We start from the raw sequence: 17,877 nt of genomic DNA on the forward strand, positions 1-17,877 counted from the left end.
ATTTTCCAAATTCTTTTCGGGTTAGGTTTTACACTAATCCCTAACAATACAATCCCACTCTCGACTACCTTCTCCCATCGCTAAGCATCATCAGGTTTTGCCAGTGACCACAAGATTTCTCTCTTCCATCCACACATTGGGTATCTGCTTTCCTTCCTCCTCCCTGTTCTCTCCCTTTACTGGCAATGTCACTATGTCCTCTGCACCAGCCATTATTGGGACCTTGTTGAACAGCCTTCCATTTTAGACTACAATCAAGTACGCTGTTAGGCTTTTTTTTTTTTTAATCAAAAATAGAGAAGTAGCGGAAGTCAAGAAAAGAATAAGTGTGGACAAAATGTTCCAGGCTCTGTGGGAGAGATGACCAAACAAGATAAACATCTGCGAGGCCTCCAGACTATTTCTTAACACGAAGGACAAAAGACCATCACATTATTTCACGTTTCTCAAACTCATACCCCTATGAGCAGAGTAACATGAGAATAACATGGAGTATCTTCCTGGAACACAGAGGTGACTGGACAGTAAGGGATTTAAAGTATTGTATTTATGTTAAAACAGACGTGGATGTGTTATGGAAATCATACAAAATTCACGTATTTCTGAAAGATGGAACCTCAGCCTTCTAAGACCCACGTAGGCTGCAGAGGCACTTCTGGATTTGTCCTCTAGCCCCTCGGGCTGTAAATTCATCAGGGCATTTCCGCAGAACACTGTAAGGACTTTTGTTCTTACAAAAGTCCTTGAAGATCGTGAGATACCTTCCGAACTGCCCACAGACGTTTCTGAATGTTTGGACACTTTAATATATTTCCCAAATTCACAGTTAACTGTATGCATATTTCCCACCAAACAAGAAATTTCAGGACAGCAACTGCTAACAATTTAGGAAGCTCGGCAGGTATACTTGCTCAGATGATATACACAGCATTAATATCCATTGCTAATGATTTGGCTGATTAATTACAAGCTGAATTTTCAGGTAGACTACAACACTCTCATGCTCTTTAGGACATCAGCTGTTAATGGAATTCAACCTTTCAGATCAAGGGTAAAGTTTCTAAAAGTTTATCATTCATCGATAATTTCAAAAGTCATCAAAAACAGATCAATACTGATCATTCACGTTATCAGATAATTTCATTCACTTTATCAGATAATTATCATTCACTTTATCAGATAATTTCCCCAGGTAATCAATCTTCTCTGGTACATTCTTTTTTTTTTTTAATGTTTATTTATTTTTTAGAGAGAGAGAGAATGCATGCACATGAGTTGGTGGGGGGGCAGAGAGAGAGAGAGAGAGAGAAGGGGACAGAGAGGATCCAAAGCAGGCTCCCAGCTGACAGCAGAGAGCCTGAGGTGGGGCTTGATTTGTGACCTGAGCCAAAGTCTGCCACTCAACCGACTGAGCCAGCCAGGCTCCCCTTCCTAGTATATTCTTATTAGGGCTAAACATTAGTTGGGGGGCCTGGGTGGCTCAGTCGGTTAAGCCTCCGACTTCGGCTCAGGTCACGATCCCATGGTTCATGAGTTCGAGCCCCGCGTTGGGCTCTGTGCCGACGGCTCAGAGCCTGGCGCCTGCTTTGGATTCTGTGCCTCCCTCTCTCTCTGCCCCTCCCCTGCTCGTACTGTCTCTCTCTCTCTCTCAAAAATAAACATTAAAAAATTAAATTAGCCTGCTCACAATAACGATTTGAAGTCCACTACAACTTCCCCCAACCTGTTCTCTTCTAACGATGACACTTCCCTTGGTAAAACACAGGCCTGATGTTTTCCTTCTCTTTCCCAAGTTGTTCCCGGTTCGCTCTGTGTTCTTATCCCAGTGAGCCCCTCACCCTCCACTGGCGCCCTATTTCTCGCACTGGATAACCTCATTCTCAACCCAGGCGCCAAAACAGATCCGCGTCACCTCTGCGTATTTCCTCTTTTTATCACGCTTGCAGCCGCTCATTAGAGGAAAACTTTCCACTCATGAAGAATTTGTGTTCCTAGGTCTCTCAGGTAATCGGAATTCTGTCACTCAGTGTGTTTCCCTCTTGGCCCGGTGAGAGAGCAAGGGCCAAATTTAATGTTTAATTATAGTGATAATACCTAAGCTAAAAAGTATGCCTGTGTCTCCATTTCCCGGCTATAATGTTCTGCATGACTATTAGTAGCCTTATTGTCCGTGTTGCTTCTTATTTGAAGTTGCCTTAAGTCTTTTTTTTTTTTGTAAGTTTACTTATTTATTTTGAGAGAGACCATGCAGGCAGGGTGGGGGCAGAGAGAGAGAGAGAGAGAGAGAGAGAGAGAGAGGAGAGAGTCCCAAGCAGGCTCCCAGCTGTCAGCACAGAGCCCAATGCGGTGTCTGAACTCACCAACCCGTAAGATCATGACCTGAGCTGAAGTCGGATGCTTAACCAACTGAGCCACCCAGGCGCTCCCAAGCCCTTTTGAAAAGAGGTAGCAATATAGAAGTTAATTCAATAACAGGAGTAACCTTCCTTTTCCCCGAGGCCCAATTCTTAAGACCAAGGGAAACGCCATCTCCTCCAGGAAGCAGCTTGGATTCCCCCAACTTCAATCCATCGTGTCGCTTGCCGTAACCCCCAGGACTCTGAGCACAGGCTTCACAACACAGCAATGACACCGCAGCTGTGTTCTGGGGACTGTATTCCTCCCTTGACCGGCCGCAGGGACGCAGGGGCCCCGGCTTGCTTGTCTCGGTGCCTGTCACTCAGCAGAAAGCTCTGTACACAGGTTTTGTCCAGTAAATGCTTTTCAATCTCCAGAAAGGAATTCAACGCACCTTATTAACAAAGCGCTGCGCTTCCTTAGAAGCGCATTCCAAATAACAAGTCTGCTTCTTAGACTAAAATATTCTCATCTCATCCCTGCGCAAATATTTGTACGGGGACTGCATTAGAGCTACCTGAAAATAAGAAGTTATAATGGAAACAGTGACGCCGCCTTAAGTGAGGCAACCGAAATAGGAACCGCTTTAATACTTTTACTGAAATGTTCTCTGCTTGATAAAGTTCATTACCAGAATATCATCTTTAAAAGTGAAATGCATTCAGCTGAGCCCTTTTTTTCATTTTGTAAATAGATTTCTCCTTGCCTGAGCTCTCAGTATAAAGCACAAAATTGTCTTCCAGAACATTAGAAAAATGTCACCCATACACAGAGCTAGATTTTTAAAGTAAAAGAGAGTTTTCTTCTTCAGCGTTTTAAAGGTACAGGAGCGCCTTCATTATAGCGATCACCCTGCACCGCAAGCCGTAAGAAGGGCTGAATCACCAGCCTGCAATCTGCTAGGTTCTAAAATGTGTTGAGATAACATATTAGAACCCAGGACAAAGTTAAGTCCCACGGGATATCCTAAGGCCATAAAGTCACCATCTTTTCAACATGACCCTACTTATTCCTACGGTCTATTTAAAACGACCCTGGCACTAATCTTTTTCTCACCTCCTCAAAATGACACAGAAAAGTAGCTATGTGGTAACTTTACAACCCAAGTGCCCAATTTTCACATCACGCCAATGAAAAATTATATAAGCACATTCGTTGCACGTTTTTGTTTTGTTTTGTTTTGTTTTCACATTAGTAAGTTCTTGAGTGGTCGGGGGTTACTATAGCCGGAGTTTCTTCACAGAGTAAGTTCTCCCCCACTTTGAACACCTCACGCGTGTTGGGGTGAGACATCTCAACGAGATAAATGGTACATCACCACCACTGCCACTGAGCCAAGAAGTGACAGCAGAAATGAATCTTTGACCTTTCTGTTTTCAGCAGAGGAGTTATTTTTCTAAGAAATGAACATTCATACATTTATTAATGTCACTTTACCATAAGCACTGCATTCTGGCTGTTTTTAACCAAAATTTAGATACACTTGCGTGACTCTTGCACCTCTCAGAAATACATCGTTTCTCCCCCACCCAGCCACCCCAGACCTTTTCTAAAGATCGCAAGTTATAGAAAGGCAATTGACCTCAGTAACTTTTTCCTCTGGCTTCCATTTTTTTTTCTTTCTTTTCAAAGCCCTCTTTAGGGAAAAAAAAGGGAAAAAAGGAAGATAAACACACTTCATGTAACAAGTGCCATAAGAAAAATATGTTCCGGCAGACTTTTCCTAACTTGTAACTCAAAAGAATTTACATCATCTAAGTGTAAGTGCAAAGAGGAGAAGAAAGAAATCTCAAAATGGATTTTTGTTCCACTTTCAAACTCCGAGGCTAAGGGAACACAAGGGTTTCACTTCAGAAATGAATAACGAATGACTTCAGTACACATACACCTTTCTCTTTTTGGAAATACTGCACATAAAAGAGCATTTTTTGGCACGGCTGACCTGCAGAGATATGGAGCTAAGCAGAGTCATGAATTCACTCACTCTGATATGCACACATGATACGCAATTAAAATCTCCATTCACATTCCTGCCGGGTTGTCAATCATGAGGAAAGCCTTTTTGACAACATTCAGCGAAGCGTACCGACTAACCGCTCAACAGGAACTTAAACAGTAACAGCTTTTGTTACTAGCAAGAACGAATTTCTTACCAAGATTGGGTTCAGTTTCTAAGAAATCATTATGCTCTGAATTTTAGGGCCTTTCATTAAAAATGAAAATGTGTCAAAAAGATTTTGTATGGCCAGCTATGTGATGTAATATCTAGAAAACAAGAGATACACACACACACACACACACACACACACACACACAATTCCAGCCTTTTCAACTTGGCAGAATCTTTTTTAACTTTTCCCATGTAGAACAATGAACAATGATCTTATAAAGCAGTTGACTGGGGGGAAACGTGACGTTTCTAATTCATTCTGAAGTTTTTCCCTGGAATTTTACAACTTTTCAAATAGATCGGGACGCTAATCTCACTTGAAAAGTGACTGACCGGTTTACAAACTAATGGGAAAGCGACTTTTTTTAATCATAAGAAGAATATTTAGCATGTCAGGAAATATCACATGCATCAAACCTTTCAATTTATGGAGCTCTACAGAAAACATTATGCACATAAATTCTTTCCAGATGAACCCAGAAGGTGCTCTGCTCATAACTTACTTTCTGTGGAACATCTAATCAAAGACTGTGCCCTTCATAATAGCACATTAGTGTGCTTTAAAGTCATAAATCCACAAAAACAGGGCCCAGTAAAATTGAATAGAGGATACCAGTTCATCTGCTGCCGTGTCTGCTTTGAGCAACTAACCTGGGATTACAAATTTGAAACAAGTTAATACTATCAGATATTGAAATATTTGTCTTCTTCCTTATCGTGCTCTGTAACTGAGAGAGCAGATGCATTCTGACCATTAGCAGTCATGACAAATTGCCTTGCTAATGAACGTTACACACTGAAAGTGCCATAGCTGATTAATCTACAATTTCCCACTACCAGAGAGAGAGTGGGTTACTCCAGCAGAGGGCAACTCTGATATTCTGCCAACAGGCCTCCAGGGCACAGTGTGATATTTAGAACAACACTCTAAATTCCATATGAACAAATTCTGAAAGCCTATGTGTATACAACAGGTTTTTAAAGAACATTAGATAATACAGCTTAGGTTGTAGCTGATGAGCCGTGAAAAATGGATGTGTTTTAACTATTTGGTTTCCTGGCAAGTACGTGTGAAAGAATACTCTCTGGTCTGGGTTTCTCGCTCTCTCTCTCTCCCTCTCTCCTTCCCTTTCCCCGCCCCCAAAACATTGGGTGTGCTTTGCATTTCACATAAAATCTTTCTTTTGTCAGTTCCTTTGTTGGTGCAAAATTAGCAGTAGTTCAAATTCAAAGTACTCCTATTCATTTACTGACCAATGTCATTCTAGTTCACATCAGCCAGCGAGCTAAGCTCTAAAAAACATAAAAGACTTGCTTCACCACTGACGAATCATGTGTACATTTTTACAGAGCTTAAACCTTAATGCTTTCCCTGAAACTAACAATACAGTATATCTTATCATTCCTTTTTCACAAGCAGGCAGCTGCTGAAACGCTTGCCACTTCAAAATATCAATTGCTTGCCAGAGTTTTCCTCAACACACCCTGTCAAACTCATGTATATTGTACAATGAAAATGGTGCAGGCTGAAAGCTAGAAATTGTGTCAAATTCTGCTGTAAGGGTATGATGTGCAAAGAACAATGTATGACAACCGTAGAGACTACAAACAATGGCACTGGAGCCAGGGACTTCATAGATCACAACTGCGCCTGTACATATTTTATTGTAGGCATTATATATTTAAAGCATGACAAATGTACCATTGTACATTATGTGCTGCACAAATGGGAGCTCCTCCCCCTAGTTCGCTTTTTGCATTTCTCTTGATGATGGAAACATAGTTTTCATTTCTTTTTCTTCTCTTAAAACATTTAAGGCTCTCAAATCATAAAGGAAGGAGACAAGCACACACACGCACGCACGCACGCGCGCACACACACAAGGTTATCAAAACGAGTAAGAGAAAACAGAGACAATAATACAAGATGGGAAAATGACATCTATTTGTTCACTTAACATTTTGGCTCCTCTCTGAGGACACAAAAGCAAGGATTATCTTAAACACTAACCAAGGGTATCAAGAGAACTACACTATCACTGTGCCTATAAATTGTTGTCTACCTAATTTTAATGCAGATAAGTGCTAGCTTATTGATTTGCACGATTTTCTAGCAAAATGGAAATCCCACGTGAATGTGTTCTTTGTGTGCAGAAAATATGGTTTAAGAAGCTTTTACTATTATTGCTTTCTTATGCCAAAAGAACAATTAAGCAAATAATATTTCACTACTCTATCGGGCTCATAACCCAGCACCGATTCCTGTTTGTTTAGATTATAAATAGCCTTTCCCATTTCCCACTTTGCTCCGTTTACTTTAAATGATTCTGGTTATTGAGAAGTTGTTTTTCTTCCAAATGTCTCCTTACAGAACATATAAAATCTGAAAACATTCTCACTTTGGAGCACACCTACTTAATTATAAAGGGGCTCATGACTACAACAGCCCTACCCTAATTCAGTCAATGACTGAAAATGGGGCACATGTTTATGGGAGAAAATTAGCGTGAATATGTATGTATTCCTCTCCTCTGTGACCTCGCTTAGGTTACAAAACCTTGATCACACAAGTAGCTTGGAGTGGAATTAACTGGCTCGAGGCTAAGGAAAATGAACAGATACGCTTTTAAGGTGTTAATAAATATTTTGGAAAGAGATTAGGTGGTTGAGGTGCTTAGGGGTGCTGACCTTTGGTGTGTTGATTAGTGGGACAATGATGCATTATTAACACACAGCAGCTGTACCTGAAATGCTGCCATGAATATAATAGCCTTTTATAGCCATCAGGGGAGTGAGGTAGGAGGCCTTTATTAACCACTAGACATGATTAGCACATTATGTGAACTTTAGTAGGCAAATTATCTCTTATTGAAATATAATGTTGGTTGTAACTAATTGTAAACATGATTTTTAAAACTTCCTAGCGACCAACTCTAGGTCTCACTACCATTCAGCTCATTATTGGCCAGTAAGGAAAACGTGTTCTGTTGTGGGAGGCACCCACAGGGGCTGAATCTCAAAAGGCAGGTAGTGGCAGTCACTGAAGGCTGACTTTAAAACTATTTGGCATTACAAGTTCAGGGATATTAGCATACATGCAAACTTTCTGTCTCTAATTAAGTAAAACTGCTCATGAACTAGAAAAGCTGCTTTGGGATTTTTCTTCCTCTTTATTTCTTTAAGCAGTTCTTAAAAGATTAGTTTTGCAGTAAATTTTTGAGAGTTACCTTGAAAAGTAACAGCATAATTTATTTCAAAAAGCTTAATTTGGGGAGAGAAAAGATTATCCCATTAGCCTTAGTAACTGAACATAGCGTGGAGAGTCCATTATGAACAGTCTTTTATGCCCTGGCAGAAAGTCATTAACATAAAATAAATCATTAGCTTTGATATTAAGCTTCTACTATCTGCAGGTTTCTATGATTAATGTTCATGACTGTATCTGCCAAATGATAAAATATACTTTTTGTTGAAAGGTTATCCTGACTCTTTATTAGTAACATTTCTCTTTATACAATTGTTGCTGGCATTTGGGGCTGAGGCATATTGGCGTAGAAAAGAAGAGCTGGGTTTTTTTACATGCACGAAGACGCCAATGCATACCACACTTTACACTTTACCCATCTTTTTTTTTTTTAATTAACCATTTAATCGAGTTGAAAGACTTGAGAAAATCAGGTGGTGCACAGACACGTTTTCAGTGTAATTGGACTATCTTTAGACCCGGTTGGTCGGTGCGTTAATTTATCTTGTACATTGCATTTTGCATCTCTGACCCATATATCAGAAGAAGGTGGGGGGGGGGCACCTTGCTTTCCTGAAGTCAGGAACTGAAAGCGGACATTCCCTTCTGCAGCTGTGGTATTCAACTTTTGCCTTACCTTCTTACCCTGCAACAGCTCCCACCTGAAGCTTCTCCCACTAGGTGCAGTATAGACTCCCATCGTGGAGAGGGAGCAGGAGGCCCCTGGGGGTGGGGGGAGGGACATATCAATATATAAAAGAGGGGGGAGTACAGACTCATCCACACAAGTTCCACTTTCCCCAATTCACCTGTGAACCTCAACAAAGGTTACCTTTTTCACTCCCCTGCTGAAGGAATCACTTCTCTACAACTTTGGAAAACACACTGATTTCACTAGAGTAGCAGAAATACAAGAAGCGGGCCGAGAACACAGTATTTTTCTAAGGTCTACCTTTGTTTGAAGTTTTGAACGTCTTTCACTACAGGATTTCAAAATAATCTGCCTCTGTTGACTCCTTAATTCTCATAAGGCTTCCTTGATACAAATATAAATTATTTTCTCTAGTGGTTACATGGCAGATTGGGACACAGGTGGATTAAAGGTTTTGGTGGTGTCAGAACTTTTACCAGACACAAGGAAGTCAGGCTTCTAAAGAGAACAGAAAACAGAGGGGGAGGGATCGGGTCCTTTTCATGCTTGTATTTATTTTGCCTGGGGAGTAAGTCAACACAGGTTTAAGGGCCCTCAGTTTTTATCTCAACTCTTGAACAAAAAGGAGTCTTTTCCTCATAGAGGCCTATGGTTTTCCTCAGAAAGATCTAGTTCCTCAATCCTATCAGGTTGTAATATGCCTAATTAAAGCCCTGGCATTGGAAAATATCTTCTCTTGTGAAATACGGCGAAGTTTCTTAAAATGGAGTGGTAATGAGGCATTCCTATTAGCTAGTATGATTTCCCTTGTTGTTATTGTGCACACAATGACAGATTCTGCCAGTTAGGATAAATTCCTATGCATTTACGGCCAGAAATATATCCAGAACATTAGAAACACATAAAAACACACACTCACCCAACCACACACACACACACACACACACACACACACACACACCGATTTTCCTGGGTAGGTAACCTCCAAATAGGTTCTCAAAGCCTTCAATGGAAAGGTATTTTATGTAGAAGGCTCACATTGTCATTGGTGTGGATCAGATACATATCATTTGTAGGTCTACGTAGTAACTCAAAATACTTTATATTTTCTTGGCCACCAGCAAAGCTTCTTATCAACCAACCATGGCCTTACTTTAATTAGGAGCTCCTTTCAAGAATTTCATAAAAGCACATAACTCAGGAATGAAAACCAATAAATACTTGGCTAACGCAGAAGCATTTAAAACCCCAAAGTGAAAAATGGACAAACAGAAAAGCATTAACAGGAAAACTGGTTTCATGACCTTTGGTATTATAAATATGTATAAACGATGATTTTTCTTGAGGAAAATGGAAATCTGAAGATAGCTCTTAAAAGTTCGCTTTAAAATTGTTCATCAAGTAGGGCAAACTTTCCATAGATCAAACTCTAGAGGTCTGGAAAAATATCGGTACTTCCTGTCATGAAAGAGCAGGGGGGGTTCCTTCTGGCATTTTCCTCCTTCTGGTCTTTTCCGCTGCACCATGAACATCCAAGCACAGAGCAATATAATGTTCCCATTTTCAAAATGAATGCTATAGGGAGAAATATGTTATAACTAGGAAAGCTCATTCAGGTTAATGTGAATTCCACGTCTCAAAGTATTACAGAAGAAGTGCTATAATTAACAGTCTGCTGGCACTTCCATTATAAACCACATTTCTAAGCAGTTTGTAACTCAACAGTTTTTAATGAGAAATTGCTCTTCGGGATGAAACTTGGCATGTGTGGTTTAAAACAAAAAATTCTCAAATTCATTAGGGCAGATGTGAGCTGTATCGTCTTGGCACTCCAGCTTCCTCACGGACAGTCCATTTAACACAACTCAGTATCGACTGCTGGTCCCATCAACGAATGGAGACCACAGGCCATCTGACTCTGAGAAGTGCGCCTTCAAAGAAAGCGATCAATTGAAAAACCCTGAATCAATGACACCAAAGTGGAAGTAAAGAACAGGCAAGAAAGTTATCTTTCACGTTGGAAGGGGTAAATATTCCCATGTTTAACTTTTGCTTAAGTTCACTTTAAACAAACCAAGTGACATTCAAGCATTTGGATTCTTCACATGGAAGCTTCTGGAAGGCAAGGACTGTATAGTTGGGGCCACAGTATTTATTAACTACGGTTTACTACAATCTTGTGTTCTCCTCAAGGTATGCATTTTAGATTCTGGGATGTGGTTGTATCCAATGTTAGTTTTAACTTAAACAATTGATAATATTTTTCAAATGGAATTGTTAAAACAGCACTGAATCAAGTCATAATCATTACATGTTATTTTTATTGAGATGCAACGTAAATATTCTGTGTTATGACTTCCCAGAAACCTTGAGATTCACATTCTGATAGCTAAAATGTAGGAGAAGTTATCTAAATTTGATTAAGTAAGTTCTGCTTGTCCAGCTATTCCCATTTTAATTCTCTATGCGTATTCTGATGGGAACACATAAGTCTTGTCAACCCATTTACTTTCTGTAAGTATAACTCACCTAACTTACTGCATGCCAACTAAAAATCAGGAGACCACAGTACCACTTTCATATTTCATATTTCACAATCTAAGTAAGATTTCCCACTGAAAGGTATGTGTCCAGGAGCCGTTTCCATGCTCTAAATACACTGTGTTTAAAACGTGGGGGTGGGGGGAAGGGGAAAGGAGAAAACTCTGAGAGCTTAGAAATAACCACCATAGTTATTTTCCCTCACAGCATCCTATCTAAGTTTCCTTGGTCTATTATTGTATGACCCTATGTCATATTCACTCAGATGGGGAAATGGAGAAAAGGAGACTAGCCTAATTTGGGATTTTAAAAAGTGGACAGGAGCCTGAAGACTGGCAGATTCCCATTTCCTTAACCAGAAAATATGGTCAGGTACTGGAGGAAGAATGGATAAGTTAACATGATAATGATAACAGGCATGGCAAACAGAAAAGGGGGCTTGCTCAACAAGATGACCGCCATGGGGGGCCATGTTCCTGAGGAGGGGGAGAAGAGTTCACCTTAGAAAGTACAGATCTCCCAGGTTCAATTTAAGATTAGGGCAGAGTGAAGCAAGCGTGACAGGCTGTTCCAGGATTGGAGATGTCTGGGAAGAGGTGAGGGGGAAGGAGGGAAGAGGCACAAGTCACACAGACTGACCTGCCCTGAGGGCAGCCTTCTTCTAAACAGTACAGGAAGGATCGCCACTAGTTGCGAACTATCCCCAGGGTGTTTTCCACTTTCTCGTATCCTAGCAAAATGTTGGAAAATCCTAGAGTAAATCATCCTTCATAGCTCAATAAGATTTCCCTCCAATTCTCTAAGTTATCCCTCTCTTGAACCGAGCCCACCACAAAAAAGTATGATCACAAAAATAGTTCCACACATCAGAACCGGTATGTGAGACCCAGTTTGGGGTCCAAGGAAGCCACTGTGGAACTGGGAACTTTCCCCTACTTCTTCCAGGTTCAAGTACCTCACTTCTTTCCTGTTCTCACATCCCTTGCAATCACATCATTTCAAAAAGATCTACGATAAGCAGCCTATTAGATAATACTTAAATATCAGCTTAGTCTTCCTAAGGAAAATATTAAAATGATTGTTAATATCATCATTCAGTAACTTTAAAAATACATGACAAACTGTGAGAATACTAAGCCATGTAAGCTATGTTAAAAAACAGCATTTGAGGGGTGCCTGGGTACCTCAGTCGGCTAAGTGTCTGACTCTTGATTTTGGCTCAGGTCATGATCTCACAGTCGTGGGATCAAGCACTGTGCTGAGCTCCACACTGAGCCTGGAGCCTGCTTGGGATTCTCCCCGCCCCCCCTCACTGCCATCTCCCCCATGCCTCAAAATGAATAAATAAACTTTAAAAAATAGCATGTGATCTCTCCAAAACTCGTAACTATAATTTCTGGGTGGACATTTAAAATTGGAATTTGTGACAGCGAAATATCCCACAAAGTCAAGACAGCTACATTTGAGGTTTCTGTAGATCTGATTTAGTGGCCAAAACCATATGACGGTTTGTTTTATGCTCTTTCTTACCCATACCAAATTTATTTGAAACATATTTAAAGACCTCAAAACTTAAGAAAGATCCAGCCAATAAAATCCCCAGGGGAGTTTTAATCACACTAATGACGTCCTAAGTATCAGCTATGAATTTCCTAAAGTCCTGGAAGTTATGGAGGTAGACAGAGAACTAATCAAGCATGATGCTCTAAATTGCTTATAACCCTCCCCTTCCTCCTCCTCCTCCTTCTCCTTCTCCCATCCTCCTCTTTTTTCTTACATTTATTAATTAAAGTAGGAATAATGACTCCGCCTTCATTGTTTGCCTATCCGGTATTTTAGATGTGATGCGCTTTGTCACGTTAAAGTACAACCCATAACGCTCGAACTAAATAAGAAAATAAGCTCAAAGGAGATTCTGCAGAGACAATAATGAATCCTGTTTTTCTCAAAAGTTCTCAAGTGTTTAATGTTAGTGCTGACATTTCAACACTGAGTTCATCACACATAGGTCCTTCTTCCTATGTTTATAGGGAAAGATTATACACTGTCCCTCCTCATTTCAATGACAAAAGCCCAACAATCCCCAACGGCCATTATTCTTCACTCTGTATATAACCAGCATTAAGCATGGGTTTGTATCTTGGACTTCCCTGTGTCTAAACCAACCAAAGAAAGATTCAGGACCCTATTCCACAAAAGCAACCACTGAGAAGAGTGAAGATCATTATTTCCTCTCCCACTGCTGGCAGAGGTCAGCATCTCTGTGATTAGCCATGTCATAACATCATTGTATTACCGCTCCTTATGTGGGCAGATACTGAGCAGTAACTGAACACATCACATCATTGTAAAAATGAAAAAGTGCCACTTCTTTGTCCCAATTTAGCATACAATCAGTGAAAACAATCTTTACAAATGACACTGCACTAAGAAACTGAAAGGGACTGTTATTACTCCGTAGGTTTAGATTCAAACGCATGCTCTGACGTCTTCAACTAGGACAAAAAATAGGACTATATTTTACTGCTGCACTCCAATCGTGAGCTCCTTTAATCTAATTTCAATTAAGGGATACAATGTTACTTAAAATAGTCTTAATTAGATGAAACGCGACTATGGTGCCATCTCTCAATGTCTGAAATGTAACCATGCTTTAAGTTCCAGGAGGTGAACCCTGTCACTTTCAGCCTGCATGTTCGTGTCCAGTCTAGGAGCTACGCTGCTGTTTCAAAGGCTGACCTATATACAGCAACATGCCATCCATTCTGGCTGTTTGTAGAAGAGATGCCTCACACCGTTGCCATAACCAACATCGCCCGCATTGTTCTCACTTTTCTCCCGCAATGGGCTATGTGAAAATGGAGGCCAGTTTGCATAGTGATGTGTGCATAACGTAATGTGCTCTTACAATAGAGCAATGGTAGATTAAACTGTTTCCAAAAAAATTCCTCCCACGGAGTTTATGGACTGAAAAATGTAAGTAGTGTTTTGGCAATGCAGTGCCGGAGAGTGTCAGCAGGGTAACACAACCCCCTTTTAGTTTAGAGAAGCTTCAGGAAGAGGATATTCATTTTGTGGATTAGGGTCTCTTCTAACATTGAAAAAACGTCAGTGGGAAAACTATAGCCACAACTGCATGGTTCTGAACCGCACACAGATATTGGTTCCGCTGGGATTTATTAGCACACCGACTTTAACTGCAAAAGTGTTGGCAGATTTAAAATAAAGATAATTATTAATTTATGATCTTATCACCCTATTAAAAACAAATAACCTCACAAAGTGACTGCTTCTTGTAATAAACTGCATATTCATTACACCTCTGAAAGACACAAGGTTTACTTTGCAGTCTTGGCTCTCAGAGGGAAGGCTGATCCAACTTATTTTTACTAAACGTCGATACAGATTTCTGATTTCACATCTTCCAAACTTCTGTCCATCTTCCCTATCCCTGCAAATTCACTTGAGTCATCGCAGAAAATGAATGCTAGTTGACTACATTCTAAGCAACGAAAATAGCGGGGGTGGACAGAAATTGTGTATCAGTGTTAATCATGATGGAGTAGAAAAAAATTAGTGTCTGGGTTTTCTGGGGCCTAGCAAACCTACTCGGTATATTTGATATAATCGGGGATCAGTGACAAATATATTTGATAGACTGCTGTACAGAGAAAGGCAGGGGAAGGCATTCTTGGAGAAGCATTTCCATGAAGTCTCTTCCTACTATTAGAAGTATATCATGACTTTGCATCTTTAAAAATCCATTATTCCCTGGATAAGTTAAATAGAAGACTTGCAACAGGCCTATAGAAAGGGTGGCTAATTTGCATTTAAAAAGAACAGTTTGCTCCTCATACACGGGGGGACTTAAAAGGAACTTCAATGAGCTAGTAAAGAAATTCTGAAGACTTTGCAAATCAATTTATTCAATTCACAGCACAACCCACGAAAATTATTTAAAGCACTTAATTGGAAAATGATTTAATATATTGAAGTAATTCTTGATTTTCCAAAGCATTTAACTTTTAAATTAAATCTGACCCTACTATCACAAGAATGACGAGTGAAATGTGTATCCAAGTCGTTGCCTTCTTTTTGGAGCCTAAAATCACCATAAATTTAATAAGATTTGTCCAGTTTCATCGCCAAAACGGTTCTGACCTTTTGGTTCTGGTTACAACTGTGGAATATGTGTTTACGATCCAGGATAGGTCTGCTACTTTATTATTTTTATCAGTGTTAGTGATAGTTTATGAGCCACATAGAACTTTACAAACACAAAATACTTGCTTATAAAAAGGCAAAACAGATTCTAGAATGGGAGAACTAGGCAACTGACAAATAATGAAACTTCACACAAACTTCTCTTGTCAAAGTTACCGGAGCTTTCCAACCTGTTCCTAGCTAAAGAGCTCTCTCTGTGTGATAAAATGCCTTTCTGCCTTGCCCAAGACTAGATTTCCTTCGTTCCAAACTTCCCTATCCATCATCGGCATACATTTCCATCCCTTTTACTGAGCCTTACACAACATCAAGGAGCTTCAGCACGGAGTGGTATCTGCGGCTCACTTAAGTCACAGTTGTGTGTGTGTGTGTGTGTGTGTGTGTGTGTGTGTGTGTGTGTGTCTCGACTGACCAAGACGCGGAGCTGCGAGGCGGTTGCGTGGTGGAGAGCCCCGGGGGCTAAGGATGCAGCGCGCTAAATACCTCTGTATCACGTAAGAAAGCTGTTTGATGATGCCTCGCTACCAGGCAAATACTAGAAGTCCCAAGGATTTACACAGTGGAATTCACCGAGGGGCCAGCATGGAATTGCTTGCAGGAGATAGAGTATCAGGCAGGTTGAGCGGGAGCTGGGCATCTAAACCACTCGCGCCGTGTCTCCGAGAGCTCACTCCTCCCCGCCGACGTTCACCCGGCGGGACCGCTTAACACACGTCCAATGAGCCCGAGGCGAGGACAGCCGTGGCCCTGCGGCCGCTCTCAGGAAACCGGTCCCTGCGCGTCCTCCCTCTCGGGGCCGAGAGTTGGAGAAGCCTCGAGGATAACCCCCTCCCTTCCTATCCCCAGACCATTCTATGGGACAAACGGGGCTCCGCCGTAGCTCTGCCGGCGCCCCCCCAACCCCCGCCTCGCCCCGGGCCAACCGCCCAGTTAGCCGCGCCCGGGTCCCCCGCGGCCTTGGCACCTGGGGTCACCGGGCTGGCGCGTACAGCCCAGACCGGGACCCTGCTCCAGCCCCGTGAGGAGTGCGGGAGCTTGGGACGCGAACTCAACGCGCTAGCCCGGCTTCTAACAAACTTGCAATTACCGCGCGCGCCGCCACCCCCCCCCCAAAGCGGGAGCTGTCCCCCAAACCCTGTTACCCCGCTGCACCCTGCACCCCGGCCCGCAGACCGGCGTCCGAACACCGGGCTCGGCCGCCCGAAAGGGTTTAGGAAAACAAAAGACTTGTGGAGCAATTTTCCCCGTGGGGGGCGGAGGCGTCTCCCTGGTCCCTGCACCCCGACTCCCGGCTGCTCCCCTGGCAACTAATCCCGGGCAGGGAAGCGGTGCCACGAGTCCCCGCAGCCCAAGAGAGGGCGGGAGGGAGAAGGGGAAACTAGAAAATAAACTGAGTTCTCTTACTCTCTGCCTCCGTTCCCGGACCCCAGACACACCCCCAAAGTATTCCGTGGTTTTCTCTTAATTTTTTTTTTAAACGCCCCCCGGCAAACCTAGGCAGGGAGCCTCAGTCGCGAACAGCAGGAAGGAAAGAATCCGAGCAAATCGTGTCACTTTCCGCACAATCGCGGTGTTTGGCAAACCCCCGGAGCTGTGCTGCACAGTATTTACTACCCAAGCGCACGCAGGGCTGTAGCGGGCTGCGAGCCGAGCGCGCCCGGGACCGGCCTCCGCCGACCGGCCCCGGCAGCCGAGCCGGCCCGCCGCCGCCGCCGCCGCCCCCCTCCCGGGATCAAGCAGCAAGAACACGGTGGAAACAAAAGCAGAGCGTTCACCTTGTTGCAATAGTAGGGGTCCAGGCAGGGAGAAGGTCCCAGACAGGGAGCGTCGGGCGCAGCGGCGGGCTGGGCTGGAGGTGGATAAAATCTTACGTCCATTTCACTCTCACATCAAGCAACTCCTTTTCTTTTCCTTTTTTTAAAAAAAGTGTTCAGCAAAACAAGCTTAGGCGGAACAGAGAGAGGTGTCTGGACTCAGGAGTAAAAGAAACACCTTCCTTCCCTCACATCCGTTTGTGGTTTGTTTAAGAAGAAGAGGAGAAAAAAAAAAAAAAAGAAAAAAAAAAAGAGGGGGGAAAAGCGCTCAACTCTCCCCCAAGCCGCGGCGCGCACCCGTCGGCGCCGAGCGCGCAGCCTGCTCCGCCGCCGCCTCCCGGCCCCGCCGCCACCGCCGCCGCCGCCGCCGCCGCCGCCGCCGCCGGGCAGGTAACTTCATGCGCTCATTGTCCCCCCGCCCGCCCCCCCATCCCCGCCTCCCGCGCCCCTCGCCGCCCGGCACACGCGCTCGCGCTCGGGCTCTAGGTCCTGGGCGTTTTATTGGAGTCTCTGAGTTGCTCTGCTTTTAGTTTATTTTCTCCACCTTGGAGGCCTGGGATGGGGGGGAGGAATGAAGAGGGGGACAGGGCGGGAGTGGGGGGGGGGGGAGGGTGAACGCCCCGGGCCGGGCGGGGTAGGGTGCGCGGCAGGACGCGGGGCTGCTCGCGGCCCAATGGCTGCGGCGTGGGGCTGGGGGCCGGGGGCCGGAGGAGGGAGGAGCGGAGAAGGAGGAGGAGAGCGCGGCCGGGACCGGGCCGGGGCGGCGGGACCCCGCCGAGCCTCCGCCGTGCCCGAGCCGCGCTCCTCTCGGCCAGCGCGTCGCACACAAAGGGGC

General features: G+C 43.2%; 1 protein-coding gene across 1 annotated transcript in view; it reads right to left on the reverse strand.

Moving 5' to 3' along the window:
* The window catches only part of TOX (thymocyte selection associated high mobility group box), a 308,315-nt gene extending 290,995 nt beyond the window's left edge, over positions 1-17,320 (reverse strand). Inside the window, exon 1 of the mRNA XM_047842350.1 lies at positions 17,004-17,320. Within this exon, the coding sequence (XP_047698306.1) occupies positions 17,004-17,105 (102 nt within the window). The 5' untranslated portion in view covers positions 17,106-17,320. The remainder of the gene's footprint in view (positions 1-17,003) is intronic.
* Between the last annotated feature and the right edge of the window lie 557 nt (positions 17,321-17,877).

The sequence above is a fragment of the Prionailurus viverrinus genome, chromosome F2 (assembly GCF_022837055.1).
Source record: "Prionailurus viverrinus isolate Anna chromosome F2, UM_Priviv_1.0, whole genome shotgun sequence".
In the NCBI taxonomy this organism is placed as follows: domain Eukaryota; kingdom Metazoa; phylum Chordata; class Mammalia; order Carnivora; family Felidae; genus Prionailurus; species Prionailurus viverrinus.